Genomic DNA, 19,773 nt, shown 5'->3' with positions numbered 1-19,773 from the left:
ACCGGACCCATCCCGCACCCACGTCAGGGGCAGGCACTGGCCTGGGCCCGGGGCTGTGCACAGGGCACCCGTGACAGCCACGGCCCTCCAACCACATTTACACCACTTTCAGAAGACTCGAGGATAAAGCCATTGTCCACCTTTAAGCTGCTTGGGCTCACCTGAGGCGCCAGTGTCTCCGTTCCCAAACCCACAGGATCTCCGCTGCAAAAAAAAAATTAAAACCTGGAAGCAGGGGGTTTGCTGAAAAGGCAGGTTATTTTAAGCAATCATGTGTCCCAAGTTCATTTATAGCTGTCATGTTTCAGCCTTTTTCTGTCCTTACCCTGGTATTTTTAGTGGAGTACGGTTGTCTGAGGACACAACAAACCCTCACCTGAAATAGAGAAGATGAATAAGCAAACAGCTCTTTCATTTATTAATTTGGGGCTCTCTAATATAGAATCACTTCTCCAGGCAGATACAGAGTCTGTGAACATCTTGTTTTCTCTAGACATTGCTATATAATTTCTGAGAACATTAAAAAAATACGCCCGTTATGAACATCTCCCCCTGCAGTTAGCACAGCCTCCGAAAACAGGTAATTTAAGCCCTCCTCTCAGGAACGCTAGAGATGTTATCCATGCATATTTCTATCCCTTTCTAAATCCTCACACATCAGAAATAAATAGGTTGTGGCAATGAGTTCCACAGGTTACACATTGTGTACAAGTTTTAATTAAAAGTTAAATAATTTAAGACATTTGTTTACAGGCAACAGTATCGGTTGCTCACTCTGTACATTGCATTTATTAGACATCAACAACGAAAACCAGAACATTTGGCACAAGAATGCCATTTTTTTTATTATTATTATTATTATTTTTGGACACATGAACACAAAATATCCCTGCAGGCTAAAAAAAAAGAGAAAAGAATACATTGCAAGTTGTACACGACCAGCATCTTACCGCAACATGGGGCTGCTAACCCATCCATAACAGTTTAGAAAGAGTACCTCGTATTGCTATAGACATACATCCAGTCCAAATTTAATAAAATACAATTTTTAACATTACAAGTCTAACAATATAGAAACAAAAATTACATCATAAGTCAAAATGAACAAATGCAAACATTTTACATTAAAGTTTCAGCCTCTAGACATAGAAATATGAAAATGTCAATAGCAAGGTATAAGAAAATCTGTAAGTGATATTACAAGATCTTTCCTCCAGTGCACAAGGAAAAAACCTTGTAGTTGAAACAGTATTGATACAATGCCCTCCAAACCCTGCCTTCCTAAAATGAAAGCAGAGTTACTCCCTTGCTATTGAGCAAGAAAAAATCCTACAGCACATCCACAAAGGTAGTTTGGGGGGGGGGGTGGGGGGGTAGGTTTTGTCGAACGCTGGATCTGAACAAAGGTGCCCTTTCCCATCCGAAGAGCAAAGCTGTTGATAGAGATTAAACAACTCTGACGCGTGTGTCCGGGACGAGAGACATACTGCATGAAGCACGTTTGCCTGTACATCGCTGCCTCTTACGCCCTTTGGACGCAGCTACAGGCACTACACTACACTAAACCGTGATACTTACAACAAGAATAAATAAGCCAGGCTGTTCAAATGTTTGAGACAGGCTAACTAGTGATTGCCAGAGCTTGTTCAGAATTCAGCTGTTCACAAAGCAAGCAGAACTGGTTAGAAAATGGGATTTCTGCCCCCCCCCTTTTTTAAAAAAAATTTTTTTAAAATGTCAACCACCCCCTTCCCCAACTCTTTAAACTTTGCTACATTTAAAATCTTTCACACCACATAGCTAAACAGTGGCCAACAGGCTTTATTTATTTAAAAAAAAACAAACCAACAAAAAAGAAAAAAACAAACAAAAAACCCAAACCAAAACCAAAACACCCGAAGAACTACATCTACAGAATGCACATCTTCCCATTGATTGACACATGCATAACGATTCAGTCAGGCCCAAGGGGTTAATCCAGATCGTCAAGCCCAACCTCCAGACTTGGACTCAGACCTACGTAGGACAGCACTGCCGAAACTCTGATCTTACTGTTACCACCACGCAACAGTCCTGAACTTCAGCGCCCTTCTCCCAGAGCCACAGCACCGCGCCCTTAGCGGCGTTTTAACACAAGATCGGGTTCACGTCCTCACCCTGTGTCCCAGGGCCAGCCGAGGTCTAACAATCCACCTAGTCTGAGGTTAAATATTCAGTCCAGTCACAGGCAAACAAAGGAGAGGCTCTCACTTCACTCAATCTGAACTAGGAGTGCTTGGCACTGGACAACCAACTGGTGATAAAATTAAATATTTCTTATGCACCCTTGATTAAACCAGTCACATTCTTGCCTAGTGCACAAACTCAAAATAGCGATCTTTGATCCTATAAACCTAAAAAGGGTGCTCAGTTTCTTTTCAAGGTGCCGAAGTTCTCCATGTGTGTTGGGTCAGTCAGAGTTCATTCTAAAAAGGGTTTTTTTGTATTCTCCCTGAACGAGTACTGAGAAAAGCAGCCATCTAGCTGAAGCAGCGGTCAGTCTCCCACCCACATGTCCTGATTTTATTACACAAGTGAGGTATTCTTTAAAAAAAAAATAAAATAAAAAAAAAACAACTAAAAAGAATCTTTTTTTTCCCCTCAATCTAAACCTGTCCACGGTACGTGCCAGGAGCAGAGTTCACTTCAGTCCCATTTTCAACAAAAATGAAAAAAATTTAAACTTAATTTAATGAGACGTACTACTTGAAAGAATATTATAAAACTGTTTGAAGACTGAGTTCAGTGTACTCTGGTACAACTGAAAAAAACCCAGCATTTAGAAATGTAAACTTCCGTTTATTTACAAGCTTAAAGACCGAAGGAAACAGCATTTCATATTGCTGAAATTTTGAGGGGGCTGGTTCCTAAGCTTTGGAACAGCAGACAACTTAGCAGCAAACCCCACACGAGTATCAGAGACCACAGTGCAATCGTTGGACTTCTCAAACTTCTGTTATCAAAGTAGTGGTGTTGGCTCTCCTCAGTTTAGGAATAAGCTTTTAATCTGTGCTAACTCAAGTTAACACTAAGAGGAATCTAGTCTTAATGTACTACAGATTCCAAGACTATTCATTGAAACCAAGCCCCTGTTCTTTATTACACTGAAAAAAGCCAAGCAGATTAAAAACCCCTAATTTCTAGGCTGGGACAGAATCAGTATATGAGACTTACATTTGTTAAACATGCTGTTGAATGCAGTTGTGTGTGCAACCTAGATTCCCGGGGGGGAGGAAAAAAAAAAAAAGTTTAAAATGCTGGTACAAGTCCTTAGGTTGCCTGTCACACAATACATTTAGACTGTACAGATTGGCAAGCCTTTCCTACATGTAACACCCAGTTTCCAAGCTTATAAAAAATGTAGACAGGACACCAACAGTGAATATAAAACAGTTAAAAATAATTCTTAAAAAAAGCATGGAAGTGCGTCTTTTCTAATTAGTTTCAGAAACTGCCAAATTGTGTGTTCAGAAAACGACACGAGAATGTCGGTTAAACTCATGCACAATCCTCAGCTAGAAAATTACACTGTTAGGGGGGGCTTAAAAAACAAATATTTATTGCCAAAGTTAAACCCTCTATGAGAAAAAAGTTTTAAAATCACTTAGATTTATCAAACCACACAGCAGCATAAAGTGGGCACTTTTGTAAAAGTTTGCAAAATACCTAAAAGCTAATTTTTTTTGTTTTGTTTTTATAATTTTTAGAGGGGGAAATGATGGTTCAGTACTTGTTACGATACCATGGCAGTATTATTTGTAACCATTATAATTAAAATCTACTGACAGGCATCACTATCTGGTTATATTACACATTCACAGAACAAGAACCACCTATTTGAACTCGCAGTATAGTGCAATTGCTTTGCAGCCGAAGTCTGCAGAGATTAAAAAGATAGTTAGTAAAACTGACAAAAAACTGCAATACCTGTGAAAGTTATGTTTGTTAAAAGGCATTTACAGTAGTGAAGTCTAAAATCTCCATTAAAAAATCTATGGCCCCACACAATAGAACGATTACATTTAACCGGAGTAAAACATTTTGCCATAATACGCGTACTCACTAAGCAGTGCATGAAGACAGGGAATCAAGTCGTCATGATAAGCTAATGGGATGGGAAGATAACTTAAAAATGATAGCTAGCAAAATATTCAATAGAAACCTTTCGTGCCAAGTCCTTTAAAAATTTCAGGATGATCGGCCTTTTGCGCTTTGAGGTAAAAATTCAGTCCAATGCATCAGAAAAGACAGTCTATGAATTTCTATTACATAAAACAATGAAACAAATGGCTCAATTGTGTTGGTGCATCAGACATTGCTGTGAAGTACAGATTCAGTGCGACTGTTCAGAGCTGCTGGTAGTGGGCAGCCTGAAATCAGCTGGGCCCTAGCTATAGCAGTAGGCATTCAAAACATTTCAGGACTGCATGGGTTGTTGGTTTTGCCTCATCTTCCCAGATGCTCTCAAGCAAAATACATCGTATGCTGAGTATCGTGGTGGATCTGCACTGCCTTTGCCAGAGCCTGAGGATCACGGCCATTGCTCTGTCCTGACACATGGCTGCCTTCAGCACTGTAAAAACGCAGACACATACAGAGAACCATGAACAGTTGGGGCAAGCCGTACGTAACTCGGGCCCGGGAGCTGGCTACCAAGACGACGAGGCACACAGTTCCTTACCTGTCATGATCCTTGTCCACAAGATGGTATCTCGCCCTAAACGCTACCAGCCTGGCATAGTACGCGGGAGCTGGAATAGAGACTGATCGCGTACACCGGACATACGTGTGACACAGCTGATACGTCAACAGCTGTAGTTCGTCTGCGGTAAAACAGTTGTCGTCCCACAAGACCTGGTAATGGGAGGGCCGGCTGGTTCCCTGCAGAGAACAGACGAACAGTCGGTTGGAGAGCACCACCAAAACCAGAGGCGGTACCCGAAGGCTGTACCTTCTACCAGTGCGCTGAGGAGCAAGTGCCAAACGGGCACTGAACTGATGCGACTGTCAAGTCTGCCAAGCTATAAACAGAAGCAACACTACTCATCGGGACAAGTGTAAGGATTTAGTCCTATGGCCTGAGCGCAGCAGAGTTGAAACATTACCTGAATTCCTGCATGGCTACAGAGGTAAAAGTCAAATTCAGAAGGATGCGTGATCGTGCTGTCCACAGTAGTGCCTGCTGGTACGTTGCCGCTCTTACCCACCTATTGAGGAAAGTTTATTATTAGCCTATGGTCTTTTTGGAAGTGACCCAAAAATGCCTCCTAAGGCAGGCTCTACTTAAAGCTGTTTGAGAACTTCCTGCTCAAAAAGGTGGAAAAATATTAAGGTCATTTACATAGGAGGAATGAAAATGTTCTCTGTGAGTTCATTTTTAGAAACTTCACCACATCCAACTGGTGTGTCATCAGAGAAAAATAAAATACTTGCCAGTACCATTAAAATTGCAGAGTGGGATAAAGCCTACACAAGTAATTCAGGATCTGAAAATGCAGGTTTTCCGAAATAAATTTATGTCATACCCTTGTCCGCACTCCCACCAGAGAGATCTGTATTTTTTAAGCAAACCTGAGATCAAGAACTTTCCTAAAGAAGGTTCCTTAGTTGACTTGTGGATTTGTGCCGTAGGCAAATCTTACAGATGTATCTGGGGACAGAACAGGCAACAAACTGAACAACCAGTTCAGTTTATAGTCAGGAATCCCAGACTATAAAAACCCAGGCTACTGCTCCAAGTACACAAATACAAGGATATAGAGTACGCCTACTCCAAAACGGGCTGGGAACAAGCTGTTCCATTTGACCGCTTGATCTAGAGCAATTACAAAAAAGGGGGAGGAACTGGTTATTTTGGTAGAGAAAGCATGTTACTGCACAGAACTGCTACTGCTTCTACAGATAAATTCAATTTTAGTGGGCAAGATGGATACCACCCCACTTAACCAAACAGTCTTACTTTCCTGTTGCCATCACCTCCTTCTTATGTAGTCAACATTACTTGCCCTTTCAGTTTTGTCAGCACAGAATAGCCTGGTGTGATGCCTTTTCTGCACAACAATGTAGGTTATTCCAGGTCTATAATCTTCTTCCAAACTAATACAGGCCTTCCGGATTGCTATCAGTTCTGGCCAAGCTACCTAGAAGTAGAAGATTGAACTATCAGGTGCTGAATTGAATAGATAAAATATTATTTTCATTTCTATGCTTTACAAATGCCACTTTGTAAGGAACATGATAGACATGATAACCATACACTGTGCCTGCTCAAGAAAACTCAATGAAACCGTTAATTATCCCCTTGACAAATGCAGTCCAAGTATACATATATGTATTTTCAAGGGCCAAACCCTTTTTATAAGCAACAACATGTCATTAGACAATACCTGCTTCATCTGTCCTTCTGATACTCCCCCTCTGTAGTAAATGATCCTTGTGGGCTTGAAACGAGTGGATTTGTAAAACTGGATCAATAGTTCTCGCACCATATTAGTCAGGTCCTGTATCACCTCCTGACTGTACAGCAGCTCCTGGGAGGTCTCCTGGCGCGAGGTCTGCACGCGCACCGTGGCACAGTAACGGCTAGGATGGCCATCCATGCTGCCTACCACAGCAGCGATGGAAGGCTTCTTTCCATCTCCAGCAGGAGGGTGAGTGACATCTGCTCCCAAAAAGATCACTGGCTGCTGGAACACCGATGGTCTGTATAATACGATTGAGGTTTATTAAATAATAAATAACAACAATAATAATACAAAGGAGGGGGGTGAGCAAGAGAAAAAAATAATTACAGCTAAGGTATATCCAAATCATTCAACAGAACCAAGACCTTGTCAGAATCTTTAAGGATAAAGTTATCTGCCTCTCACAGTCCAGAGGGAACAGAAAATGAAAAGGACCAAAGGCAAAGTCACAAGCATTTATCCTAAGTCACTCCTCCTCATTCCTTTTCTTTCAATTTGGAAGGAAATACAGTATGCTTAAGGAGGTAGCAAGAGGAAAAGGTTAAGACTAAATGAACACAAAGGCAGGAAAAAGAGACATGGGAAAAAAAAGCCTTTGAGAGCTTGTTTCCACACACACTGCTGGATGGCTCTAACACTAGAGATGATCCTAGGCAGACTCTGAATGCAGGAGCCTCCTTCTGTTCACCTCAGACTGTGGGCATTTCTAAAGCACGTAGTATTTTGAAAGGTATCATTTTAGCAAACAAAACAAGGCTGTTTTGCTTAACAATCCAGAGTACAAGGAGAGCTTTCATCTCACCTTTGATGAGGTACAAGTACATTGTTGATTCCTCCAAGCTTTGCATTTATCTTCAGACACAGGTTGGACAGCGTTTGTGGTGAGGTTTTTACCACATTCTTTACCTGAACACACTGAGTGGCCATTCCTAGAAGAGTGTCACCAACCCGCTTTACTTCAGCTGTGACAGAAAAAGAAGTTAGTGGTTCCAATACCTGAACAGTCAGTAAGTAGTTCCATCTGCTTTCTCCCCCCTCCCCCCAACATTACTGTAATTCAGATCCTTAGAAGTTCACTGACAAAGGTTCAGTTCGCTCTTTGGTAATACAGAAGTACTCCAATCAGGCCTGACAAACCATCACCAAAACCCGCTTTTAAACAGAACGTATAGCCTGCTCTGCCTCCTTCCTACTGCTGAAGCACATAATATGATGCCCCCACTTGCTGTACAACTAATTAACACTTTACAGCCTCTTCTCCATACCGTACACAGGCGTCTTTCCAGGCAGAATCACCACGATCAGCTGCAGACCAACGTAAGTCAGTTTTAAGTGTTTAAACATGGGCTCCACACTGTCTGCACCCTGGGCGTATTTGCAGAAGCAGGGTTGGCCTTGGATCGGCATCCCTGCGTCCTTGGAGATCTTGCGCAGCTGGTCAGTAAAACTCCTGTAGATGAAATACAAACTGATTTGTCCTGGATTTTCACTGTGTTTCGCTTCACCATTCATTTTATCAATAAGATCTAAGCTATTCCAGCTATTTCACAGCACTTCCAATCTAACGCTAAAGTAATTATTTTTTAGCAAGTCTATCACTATAAGGAACTCACTAATACAACTCTAATTCTGTCAGAGGAAGTTTCATAAGCCTCTGTTTCTGTAATTTTAGAAGTCTTGCAGAAACAAACACACATCTGAGTAGAACATTCTGAGGCAGATTCTCAAATTAATATTGATGCTCCGGTAGATTTTTCACTCATTCACCAAACTTCTCTGAGCATTACTGCAACCATGACTCTTGCCAAACATTTGAGTAGTTCACCCAACCTGTATCTTTAGGATTCTGTAGCGTAATTTGAAGGACAAGGGAAGAAACATGGCGTATGTTGCCTGGGAGGCAGTGAAAGTTAAGAAAAAATTAGTTCAGGTTTTAGAATGAAAGACCCATCATCAGTTATTTGTAAAAACAACAGAACACAAGTGGAATGCAGCCTCCAGAGCAGGAAACACAGCCTCAGCTGTAAGGGAATTAATGCTTTTCCTAGCTGGCCAATTAGTTTATGAACTCTGTTGTAGTCTCCTCCCAAGCTGTAAATATTTAAGACACCGCAGAAGTCGTTTCCTCTTTTTACTATTAGATGCATGAAAAGCAACTCATACTGCATATCACCTTTCAGAAATATGAGGAAAATAAACCTTGAAAGAGGTATTCTGAATAAAGAAGAAAATACTTACTTTAGTAAGTCTTCCCTGCATTGTTTTTGAGGAGCAAAACAGGCAACAGCCCAAACTTTAATCTCAATGCCAGCATAGAACTGTTTCCCTCTCATGTCCCACACACCTTGGTTTGGTGTGGCCACAGTCTTGTTCTAGGTAAAAACCAAAGGCAAACTAAAAATAAAATGCTGCTTTGTTTTGTATAGTCGAACAACGCTCATACAAAGGACACCTCAGGAGAAGATATACAAAACACTTAATGAATTTAAATAACCTCAGATCAAGGTATTTTACAAGGCATGGAAAACTCACCCTGCCTCCATACTGCAGCATCGGTGCTGGCAGAACTCGGCCTGTCAACTCTGTCATTTCATTATGGACAACAATACCAAACTCCTTCAGGTATGGATCAGGTCCACCAACCATACTGTTACTTTTCACCTGGTGACAAGAAAAGTATTTATGTAACTACACCTAATGCTTCAGGTGGCTCTGCCCTCTTTGCCATGAACAGGCTTTCTATTTAAAAGGATTGGTCTTAAAGAAGTCCAGTTTTTTAACTTCTGCAGTTCTTGATCATTCTGTTTATCATTACGTGCACTACAGCACTTCTGGAAGAACAGCAAGAAGTGACAAAAGTTGTTTAGCTGGACAAAACACTTACTAGTCTGCTGATTTCTTCCTGTCGGTCCGGTGCAGATCTTGCAGTTGCTTTTATCATAGTCGACGTCTGATTGTCCGTTAGCTTCTTTATACATCTCTGGCCTGCCACTATGTTACACACCTACATGGGAACAGTGAGAGATGGTGTAATACCGCCTAACAGAGGATATACCGCAATGCAAGGCAAAGTTAGATTCTTACCTCAAGCGGTAAGTATGTGTGTTTCTGTTCCTGTCCCACTTGGAGACAGGGAAGGTGAGGATATTTTAACTGCAGACTGTACTTCTGCTTAAAATACTGAGCTACTGTACACTCCATAGCTTGCCCATTTTCCAGCTGCAGAGGAAACCTATAAAGGACATTTGTTCTGGTTAGACTTTAAGATTGTTTTTATTAAAAGGAAAAAATTGCATGGAAAATCTATTGCAGACTAGAAATGCTGGAAACATTTATTTTCCTTAGCTACTGGATCTCTCCTTTATGAAAAGGATTTTATAGACTATATACTGAATTTTTCACAGCTATTTTAAAAATTACAGCCTTTCGTAACTATATTTAAAAGCCAGGATACAGCTTCAGCTTTCCTGTGTTAAAGGAAATAAAGCAGTGGTCTAAACCCACACTATCCCTCTACTCCACTAAGAGCAGACATTCCTGTAAAGCTTCACTGCCAGAATCAACTGTTCTTGCATAAACAATATACCTATTAGTATACCTAATAGGTTCAAGATTTTTTAAACTGTCTGAAAATGCTTGTATACATACGTCTGATGACTGGCTGGTCGCCGAGTAACATTGCAGACCCGGTATTTTCTCTTCATCTGACCACAATGGGTAACCTCTACTTTTAGACCTGAAAACCCAACACAAAAGTCATCTAAATAAATTCAGGCACAGGAGTCGCCTTTGGGAAAGATGAAGGCAAAAAGGAATAGGCCAGCTTCCTGAGTGCCTTGCAAATTTTCATTACAACGTAATACGAGCACGTTTCCAGTATTCTGTTGCAGCAGCTTCAGAGCCAGCCTTTACCTCTGATTTCTTTGGTAAACTTGACACGCTGGGAGTCCGTCAGAGGCTTGGTTTGTTCATTGATGTTCTGAATGTCCAAGACCTCACACATGAACTCAATGATAGGCTGGGCACGATAGAAAGCAGTTGCTGACACTAAGATAAAAAAAAAAAGAAAAGAGGACGTTCAATTTAGAAGCAGAACGAACTCTATTACATTAGCAAGACACAATTTCCTACATACCATCGATGTTGAGCATCATGTTCCACATGGCAGGCCTGACAGACTGGTGGAATCCAAACCAGACCTCCCTGCCGCCTCCCAGGGGGTGGTAATAACCTTCAGGCGGGGAGAAAAAGGAGCGACCCACAGGAGTGTACCTGAAAAAAAATAAGAAAATTAATACTTCGATCATTCCTTTCCAATACGCCTTTTTACATTCACGGCTATGGTGTTTAAAACACATTTCTACAGCACGTTAGAACAGTTAGAGCTCCCTTATGGCAAGCATACAAAGCCTTCACCGACAGCGCAGTTGGAAAGGCTACAGCAAATTCCCATTAGAAACATGACCGGCACATACAAGTCCTCAGTTCGGATCAGATTTCCCTATTCTAGTGCAAATTCGTAAGGCGGGCGTTGAATTACACAACTGCATCCCTCACCCCTTCTACATTAGCGAAGTGTAATAGCAGTAGAATAGCAGCAAGTAATAACTAATACAAACATTAAGACAGATACAAGACAAAGCCAGTCACGAAGGCACCAAAGCACCCACCTCATGGAAGGAAGGTGCCGTGTAATTACATCGAGTGCCTGTACAGAATCTTCAGGAACTTCATTCAAGTGCCCTGCCAGAGCTTCCAGCAGCAACTGAAGGCTGACGACTGATACCCACTGAATGGATACTTTAAAAGTCTGGTCCTTCCCCTCTCCTGGAAGCGTCACCTCCATATCCACCTGACACAGTCAGAACAGAATTAAGCACAAGCTTTTGTTACGGACTGCAGACTATCGCAACACTAACCAATGTTATGTTTTTCTCCTAGGTATCCTTTGAAACTATATTTTTGACCATTAGTTTGTGCAGTTCTCTTTAAATATTAGAATTGGTTTCCTTAGGATTTTGAAAGCTTGTAATTTATTCATCTGAGAAACTGCACTGAGGTATCTCTAAATGTAAATCTGAAGCAGTAATTCCTATGGTGATATCAAAGCTCTGGAAAACTGTGAGTCACCTTTTTTTTTTTTTTTAAGCCAGCCAATTAATAGCAAGATGTCTTGCTAACCAAATGGGAAGGCAAGAAAAACTTTTGGTCAAAAAGAACTCATTGGGAAACACAGATGTCAAGAGTTCTAGCACAGCGCTTGAGATTATTCTCGCACACCCTCAGCCCAAAGGGTAAATGTCAACTCATTCTACGTACTCCTCATGGCACTGTACCAGCAATAACCAGATCTGTGGGGAGAAGAGTAGATGGGAGTTAAGTTGTGCATCAGGACTGGTTACTATAGATGGCAAACTGTTAGAGCCAGGGTGCTGGCGAGCACGGCCCAGGACGTGAAGGGCCAGCAGCTGATCTAGTAGTTGTTACAGAACAGGAGGATGTATCTCAACAGTGCAGCCAAACCAAACCAGTGTTATTTGTCATCTACAACTACTTTATCATTTAGCAACAGAACAAGGGTTAGAACAGAGGAAAGGGAAGTTTCTATCTGGGTGGAAAAAAGAAAAAAAATACCTGCTTGCAGACAAAAGAACACAACACATTTATTCACACTATCACTGACAAATTCTCCAACTAAAGAGCTGGGAACTAGAAACCTGAAGACAACAAACTTCAGTAAAACACCGTAAGTCCCTAGAGATCCCTGACTGGCACTGCCTGTCATTTCTAAGACTGTACTAACATGTGTGACAGCATTTTGCACTTATGTCAATAAAAGAACACTTTCCAAACGACACTGCAACAGTTTTCCCACCGAAACTTTAAACTGCTTACAGTAACACTTACTCTATCCCGGCCAATAGGTAATGGGTGTGCAGTATACATGTTCCGTTTCCCATCGTATCCAGGCTGCCGATCCCCAAATATCTGCATCTTGAAGTGTCTCACCATAGTATCCACCACCTCCCTACAGAGGGATTTATCGAGTTAGGTTGAAGAACAGAAAATCCAGCAATGGTCTTAAACAGTTTCTAATTCCTTTTTCACATTTTCTTAAATGAGGAAGGTATGGAAACAATGCACTGCAGCATGCACAAGTCAATACCAGGAGTTGTAAGAGTCACCTCCAGATGAAGGCACCCAAGTTTCACCATACAGGTGTCTATACACAAGGCAGGTATATGTACTGTCAGCAGAGATACGGCCAGAACAGGCAGTGGAATTTGAAGAGCTGTTCAAACACAGGAGTCAATACAAACCTCTGCCTTGAGGTGAGGGGGGTCCTCTGTGGATTGATTCTACTGACAAAGCACCCACCTGTGAACCCTAAAACGTTGGCATCGATCTGCAAGTCAAATTCCCTCCCCTCAGCTGCCAACACACATTTGTATAACAGACTGTGGAACAATTATCAGGGACATTCACTTGTAGACTGTAAAATTAAAACAGCTGTAGTTCAACCCTTCATACATTTCCTAGAGCTTTCCAGATAACAGGCCAATTGCAAAACATCTTAATAAAAATAGGGAGAATACTGTATTATAGTTCACTGAAAAGCAACTGCTAACCACAGTACAAACATAAACTGGCCTTGAGCAGCTGAAGAATTTATAGGATGTACAGCGTCCTTAAATTGAAGCATATACACTTTTTCATTTTCTTTATTAAGCAACTCATACCTGTTCACTCTTCGGGGGCGTTTTTCTGGTTTGATATCTACATCATAGTGATAAACGTCAATCTTGGGGATCTGAACCTGGAAATGATTGGCTAGGAGGCGGATGGGTTTCCCAACAGTTCCCAGGCCTGGGCGACGAGGTGGCTGGAAAAGGCTTGCTGGGGGCCCTAGGGAAATCAAGTAAATATGGATTGAAAAGTAATTGATCACTCAGTGCAGTATCCTTTCAGGTGTACTTTAACTGACTTTCTGACAGGGTAGAAAGAAATCTTAAGTAGCTTTCTGAGGTCGCAAGTGGAGGTGTTCCAAGTGGCTCAGCCTTCCAGCTGTTTGGAACTTCCAGGTAAAAAAAAAAAAAAAAAAGCGCGTTCCCTAAAGCACCTATAGGCTAGTGCCATAATTAATTTGTAAAATTTTTGTTACATTTATTCATGACTGTGGTTATGAACTTCACAGAATCCTGAGATGGAATACAACCATTTACATATTATGTATTTTTATGTAATGTAAAGATAAATATATTCCTACCACCACTTCTAAACTAGCCAACAGCCACACAAGCCACCTTTTTTCATTATTTTCACTACAGGCTTAAAGTTCGGATGTTAAGGATTATCGCTCTTGGCATACTTAGGACATACACCCCCAATATTTATCTGAAAATTGTATTATCTGGAAATGGGTAAGAGATATTTTTATTCTCAACTAAATTAAAAACATATTTCTATACTGGATCTAAGCTAAAACGGTTTCGTCATTTCCTTTACATCATGAACATATCACTTTTGTTAATAGCAAAATTCCTCTCCCCTAGAGCAATTTCATCCAATTTAAAACACGAAGTAAGGAGTGAGGAAAGGTTTAGGCTTTCTCCTAAAAGAAGAGTGAGGGAGAAAGCATAAAGACAGGTCTAGACTCCTAACAGATCTGGAGAAGGTAATTTATTTGGACAAAAGTAAGAGCTTCAGGAACAGTTCCAAGAGGAAATTATGAAAGGCTTGAAAAAGTACTCACATGCAAGCTAGTCACTAGTTAAGTCTTAACTTCCTCAAAGTGTGAAGATCTGCGATACCATGTTAACCAGATTAAACAACCTTTTTTTTTATTAAATCTATCGCAGCCTCAGTTGACACAGCACATAAAGCAAATTGAATTGGGATATTTTCATGGTTTTGTCTATATCTACCAGTGCTTGGTATGATCCAAGTTTGTTCCCTCTGCTGCGGGGGTGGGGGTGGGGTGGGGGTGGGGGGGGAGAAGTATTACAAGAACGCAGTAATAAACTGATCATAAAACTTCCAGCAAATTTAGTACTGCAAGAGTGTGTCAACCTGACAGTATCTACTTAAGTCAAAGGCTCACAGTTTACACCAGGATCTAAGAGGGGCAGATAAGCTGTGGGAGGATGAAACTCATATTTGGGTGCACTTCAGGGTGAAGCAACAAACTTTAACACAAACATAAACTAAACCCAGGACCAAATCCAAGGCGCCTTCTACACTGGGCTCGTAAGCTATCCAATGGCTAGTGCACTACCAGTTAAATTACTGATCTAACCCTAGAATATTTTTAAGCAGAAGTAATACTTAGAGCACGTAAGCAGCTGCAGCCCACTTGATACGTCAGCTCCCCAATGCTGCAGTAGCAGGGTGGCTGCTGGGGCCACCGACGTCCCACACAGCACATCGCTGGCCTGACTAATTGCGATCTGTCCAGGAGGAACCCACAACACAGTAGTTAAACCGGCTGCGAGGTACAGTTAGTACTTTAAAAAAACTACAGCTGTCTTGACAAGTGTGAATCATCAAGGGCAATCAAAGTTTGCTGTGCTTATTTGGATACTAGAGAGATGATCCATTAATCCCATGCTAATTAGTCTGAAGTAAGTGCAGGCAGTGACCTCCTGCAAGAGATTAAATGACAACTATATTTACCCATTTTCCTCCCTTGGTATCGACAAGTTCTGTAAACAGGCATGGCAATGCTGACCTCAGTCAATTTTGATCAAAGGAGATAAAGCATACACCTTTTCCTTTCTAAAGTTATTTCTCAAAGGATTCCAGAGAATAAGTTAAAAACTGTTTTCCCATTTGAAGCCAGGCTGCCAGTCATGCTTATTTTACCATGATTTTTGCCTGACCAGCCTGACTAGGGTTATATATGCTATTAGGTCTTCTAGTTTCTTCAGTGTCGATTACGTACTGAGCAGCCTCCACCAAGCTGCTTCAGGCAGGCAGCAGTTCTACAACACTAAAAGAGGATCTGCCTCCACAGCTGTAAGTCGTGGGGACACCACGCTACATCATACATGCATCAGACTTTCCAGTTCAGCCCTCCACTGCCTTAAAATCTGGATTCTTCTGGAATCGCACCTCTCTGTCCATGCACATTTTCCTATCATGCCAAAATTAACGCTATTTTAATTATACCAGTAGTTCGAATGGGAACTTGATGGATAAGATGCGCAGACCGTTTAGGTCAAGAGACACCTCTTGCAGCCACTTGACAGATAATCACGGACACAAGTAGGAAACTGCTACGTGCAGAATACCACCGATAAAGAGAAAAAAGTTTGTTTAAAAAAATAAAAAAACCACCCTATTTTCAAGAAGGTATCAGGCAAAACAATGGCTCAACATCTAAAATAAAACTTAGGACGGCAGAGCTGACAGGGCTGAGGGGCAGGGAGCACGTGGCTGCGGACCCCCAGAGCCCCCTGAGCGCCGCCGGCTCGGGGGGGTGTCACCCGGTAGCCCCCCCGCGGGAGCTCCCACCGGCGGCGGCAGCCCGGGCACACGCAAACCCCCTCGGAAAGTTGCGCGACCCGCGACAGCTCCTGCGGGCAGGGCAGCGCCCGCCGTGCCGCCCGCCAGCGGCCTGCGGTGGGGTCAGCGCGGCGCCGGGCCCGGCCCGCCACAGGCCGCGGCGACTGCCGGCCGCTGGCCGCGAACGCCCGAGGATGGCGGGGGCAGCCCCCGCCGCCGGCCGGGCCCGCGGCCTCCTCCCCCCGCGCCGGCACGGCCCCGCCGCCTGACAGGGCCGGCGCTGCCCACCACCCGCCAGGCCGCGGCCGGGCCCCCGCACCGCCCCCTCCGCGCCTCTCACCGGGTCCCAGCGCCTCCATGGCGGCGGCGGCGGCCTCGCTGCGGTCCCCGCCGGCCCCGACGACCGCCCCGGGCCCCGCCGCCGGCCCCGCCGCCGCCGCCGCGTAGCGCTTGATCTCGGGAATATTGGCTCCGGGGTGGGGGCCCGGCGGGGGGAACGGGGGCGGCGGCGGCGGGGCGCGGGGAGGAGGGCGGCGGGGCGCGGCGGGGAGCGGCCCCCGCGCTCCGCTTCCCCGAGCGGCGGCGCAAACAATCCCCCCGCTGCGCCGCCGCCGCCGCCGCCGCCGAGCCCGAGCCCGCGCGCGCCCCCGCCGCCGCCAGCACGCGCCGCCTCCCCCTGCGCGCGCCCCCCGCCGCCCGGGCGAGGAGGAGGAAGAGGAGGAGGAAGGAAGAGGCTGCGGCCCCTCCACGCTGCCCGGCGCCGCCGGCTCGCGCACGCGCGCCGCCCCCTGGCCGGCGGGGGCGCGCACGCCGCCCGCACCCTTTCGACGCCGGCGCGGCCCCACGGCGGCAACAGGTGACGGTGACGGCGGCGACTTCCCGCGCCCGGCCCCGCCCCGCGCCTGAGGGGACCCGCCGGAGGGGCCGCCCGGTAATTGCTAATGTCCCGAGCACCCGGGCACGCTCCGTGACAGCGGCCCCGCGGGTGCTCCCCAGCCCGGGCCCGGCCTGCTCCGCTCCCACCGGCCCCCGACAGCGGCAGCGCGCCCCCGCCGCCATGAACTACCCCCTCGGTAGCTCCCCGCGGCAGCCGCGCAACGCAAACAACGATTTAAACCGCCTGAAAAACCTGGGTTTGTAGGAGTCAGGGGAGCCACCAGGCCCCTCAGGCACAAGGTGGGGCCCAGGGGGCTGGTGACCGATGGCCGCCCAGCAGCTGGTAGCCACCGGGGAGGTCACCCGGGAGCTGCCTGCGAGGCCCCGGTGGCAGGACCCCGGTTGGCACCCACCGGTTGGGTGTTTGGCTCCTGGGCCACCCCTTGCCCCTCGTCAGAGAGGAGCCCCAGGGTCAGCCAGCACTGGCAAGGGGCTGGGCTCACGGGCAACAACTTGGCCTAAAGTGTTGACTTTTTAAAAAACAAAAAAGTGCCCTTAAATAAGGGGGTCACTGATTTTTTGCTGTTTTAAGTGGCTTACGCCATCTTAGCGACCTGCTCCCTCACGCAGCCCACGGGTTCTGTTTAGCCAACAATTCTCAGCTGACTCACAAGAAGGTCAGAAGTCAAAACATTTTATGAATAATAAATACCAAGTCCATTTTATTTGCCTTTTTCAACCTGCAGGGTTGATATTTTCCAAGTCGAAGCATCAAAACCCTATTTTAAAATGAAACGAAATCCGAGATTCTCATGTAATTGCCTGACAGTGGTGGATGACTACTTAGAGGGAAACACCGGTTTTACAAGACTGGTAACAAAATCCCATGACGTCTGGCCACATTTCCATGCAATTATTCAGCATATCTAGGTATAAAAACTCATATATGTAGGGCTACACAGACAGTACTTTAAAAAAACCACAGATGCAATCTCAGCCTCAAGAAACCTGCAATACAAAGGCTTGGTCCTCTAAGATGCTGAGTATGCCAACTCAGGCCTATACTTCATGCATTATAAATTCGAAAAAGTCAGCAATTAGCTTGATAAATATTACATACACATTGAGGCATCCTGACTGCCAAAGCGGTCAGAACCTTATTTCTGTGTGTAAACCCACCCTTATATTGAGGACAGCTATGTGTTTCCCAGTGGTAAGACCTAATTTGCTTATGACGGGCTCAGTTCTGAAGGCTTGCTTCTAAACTTCTCACCTGCTAGAAGTTGTAGGAGTATGGTATTGAGTGAAAAATGGATTCATAAACTAGCTTTAAAAAGAATGAATGTTTTAATATAGTACTTTATCCAGTGCTAAAAATAAGTTTTGATTTAGTTTAGAATCTCCTTAATTGCAATTTATACTAAGAGTCACCTATTCCATGAGGCATATGCCTTTGCGTGCTAGGTATGAGTAACACAACTGCGAGTCAGAAATACCCTAATATGGCAGGTAGCTAATTGTTTTGCCAGCTGACTCTCAGAACTATTCCTAACACAGCAATTAGATTATAGTTATAGATAATAAACTGCTAGGTTTGTTTGGGGTTTTTGGTTTGGTTTTTTTTACTGACAGACTACCTAGAAAGACCACCAAATTCCAGGAATTTCTAGTGTAATGACACCACGTTTTTTACACTGTCGGTTACCAGTGAGAGAACAGCATCAGGAAGCAAAGGTCTGCACGGTTACTGCTTCTTCAGCAAAGAACAGTGGTCTGCAGGAAAAGGACAGATGGCCTTAAATATTAGCTGAATGTCTTGTTTACATTTGCACAACAGTCTAAAAACTCTACGGTTTTATTTGTTCACAAAAGCGAGCACCTTTTTTAAAAGCAGGTAATGTCATTTGTTTGTTACTAAGGTCGAGGATTGCTTTTTCTCTTCTTTTCTCTGACTCCGTTTAGTAGGTTAGAGACAGTATCCTAATTATATGGCCTAATAGTGGTTTTATGGAGCCAAAATCTGCCCCCCTCATTACTAAATAGTAATTATTAGATTACTATAGCTCCTGTAGCAGCTACAGGAAACCAGAATTGTATTGTGATGCTTGCAGTGGATTTCACTGCCATTTGCTTTTCTCACTTCCTCCACTCCAGACTTGTTGGCTATATGGGAACTATTGTAGTAGGTTAGTCCATCTGCTCCTCATCCCCCACAGAACCGTGACTGGTACCAAACACTCCAGAATATGTTGCTTTTTTTTTTTTTCCTGGGCTTGCCTTCAGTAACAGCGAATTACTGCTGTTTGACTTGGAAGAAATAGCATTACTGTAGCAGTTCAAGTTCTACAAAGCAAACATAACAATGAAAAAGTGCCAAACATCCGTAACTAGTTCAGACCAAGGTCCCCAATGCTCACCCCAGCTCACTGCTTTCCCTCAAGCTGCCAGTGGGTCGCAAACACCCCTGGAAGTTCCAAGTTCTGGGGAGTGAATGAAGAGGTGACACACCCCACAGCCACTTAACCCAAAGAGTTCTGTGCTTTCCTGTGACTTTTTATGGTTCTGGAGAAGCTTCTTGAGCATCCGGGTTGAGGTCTGACCTGCCGTCTGTTCCCCTTTGGCAGCACTGGGGCCCTGCATACTGCAGGCTTGGTGGTGTTACGTGGCCACAGCACCCTGTATGGAGCAGACCTACCTAGAGAAATGAGTCGAGGTGTGAGATGCATCTCTACTCACTCTCCTGTACTCACGCTCCCGATGGCTAGGGGAAGGCTTTTGCCTGCAAGATGCCCAGGAGCAGGTCTGTGACCTCCACACCTAAACCAGCACCCACTGCTGGCTCACACCAGGCTACCGCCGTAGCTGTGGCCCAGCCCGAGCTACGAGGGGC

General features: G+C 44.4%; 2 protein-coding genes across 2 annotated transcripts in view; one reads left to right on the top strand and one right to left on the bottom strand.

The window, feature by feature from the left end:
- The window catches only part of C3H1orf216 (chromosome 3 C1orf216 homolog), a 203,513-nt gene that overhangs the window by 145,173 nt on the left and 38,567 nt on the right, over positions 1-19,773 (top strand). The gene's annotated exons all lie outside the window — the stretch shown is intronic.
- On the bottom strand, positions 695-16,715 carry LOC101924832 (argonaute RISC component 4). The gene is made up of 18 exons (XM_055798309.1): positions 16,348-16,715; positions 13,244-13,409; positions 12,411-12,531; positions 11,174-11,355; positions 10,639-10,775; positions 10,416-10,550; positions 10,152-10,239; positions 9,588-9,735; positions 9,388-9,507; positions 9,036-9,164; positions 8,742-8,875; positions 7,769-7,953; positions 7,306-7,465; positions 6,426-6,741; positions 6,045-6,179; positions 5,145-5,246; positions 4,721-4,920; positions 695-4,612 (listed from the first exon to the last, which is right to left on the bottom strand). The coding sequence occupies exons 1-18, from the start codon at positions 16,364-16,366 to the stop codon at positions 4,504-4,506; spliced, it is 2,586 nt and encodes an 861-aa protein (XP_055654284.1). The 5' UTR covers positions 16,367-16,715; the 3' UTR covers positions 695-4,503.

Source organism: Falco peregrinus, chromosome 3, assembly GCF_023634155.1.
Source record: "Falco peregrinus isolate bFalPer1 chromosome 3, bFalPer1.pri, whole genome shotgun sequence".
Taxonomy (NCBI): Eukaryota; Metazoa; Chordata; class Aves; order Falconiformes; family Falconidae; genus Falco; species Falco peregrinus.
The sequence above is the reverse complement of the archived record's forward strand: the minus strand, read 5'-3'. Positions and strand labels throughout refer to the sequence as shown.

Excerpts from the sequence above, each read along its gene's own strand:
- LOC101924832 (XM_055798309.1), bottom strand. Across the intron at positions 12,532-13,243 it reads CGCCCCCGAAGAGTGAACAG|GGAGGTGGTGGATACTATGG; the intron begins GTATGAGTTGCT and ends ATCCCTCTGTAG. Across the intron at positions 9,508-9,587 it reads ACACATACTTACCGCTTGAG|GTGTGTAACATAGTGGCAGG; the intron begins GTAAGAATCTAA and ends GTTCCCATGTAG.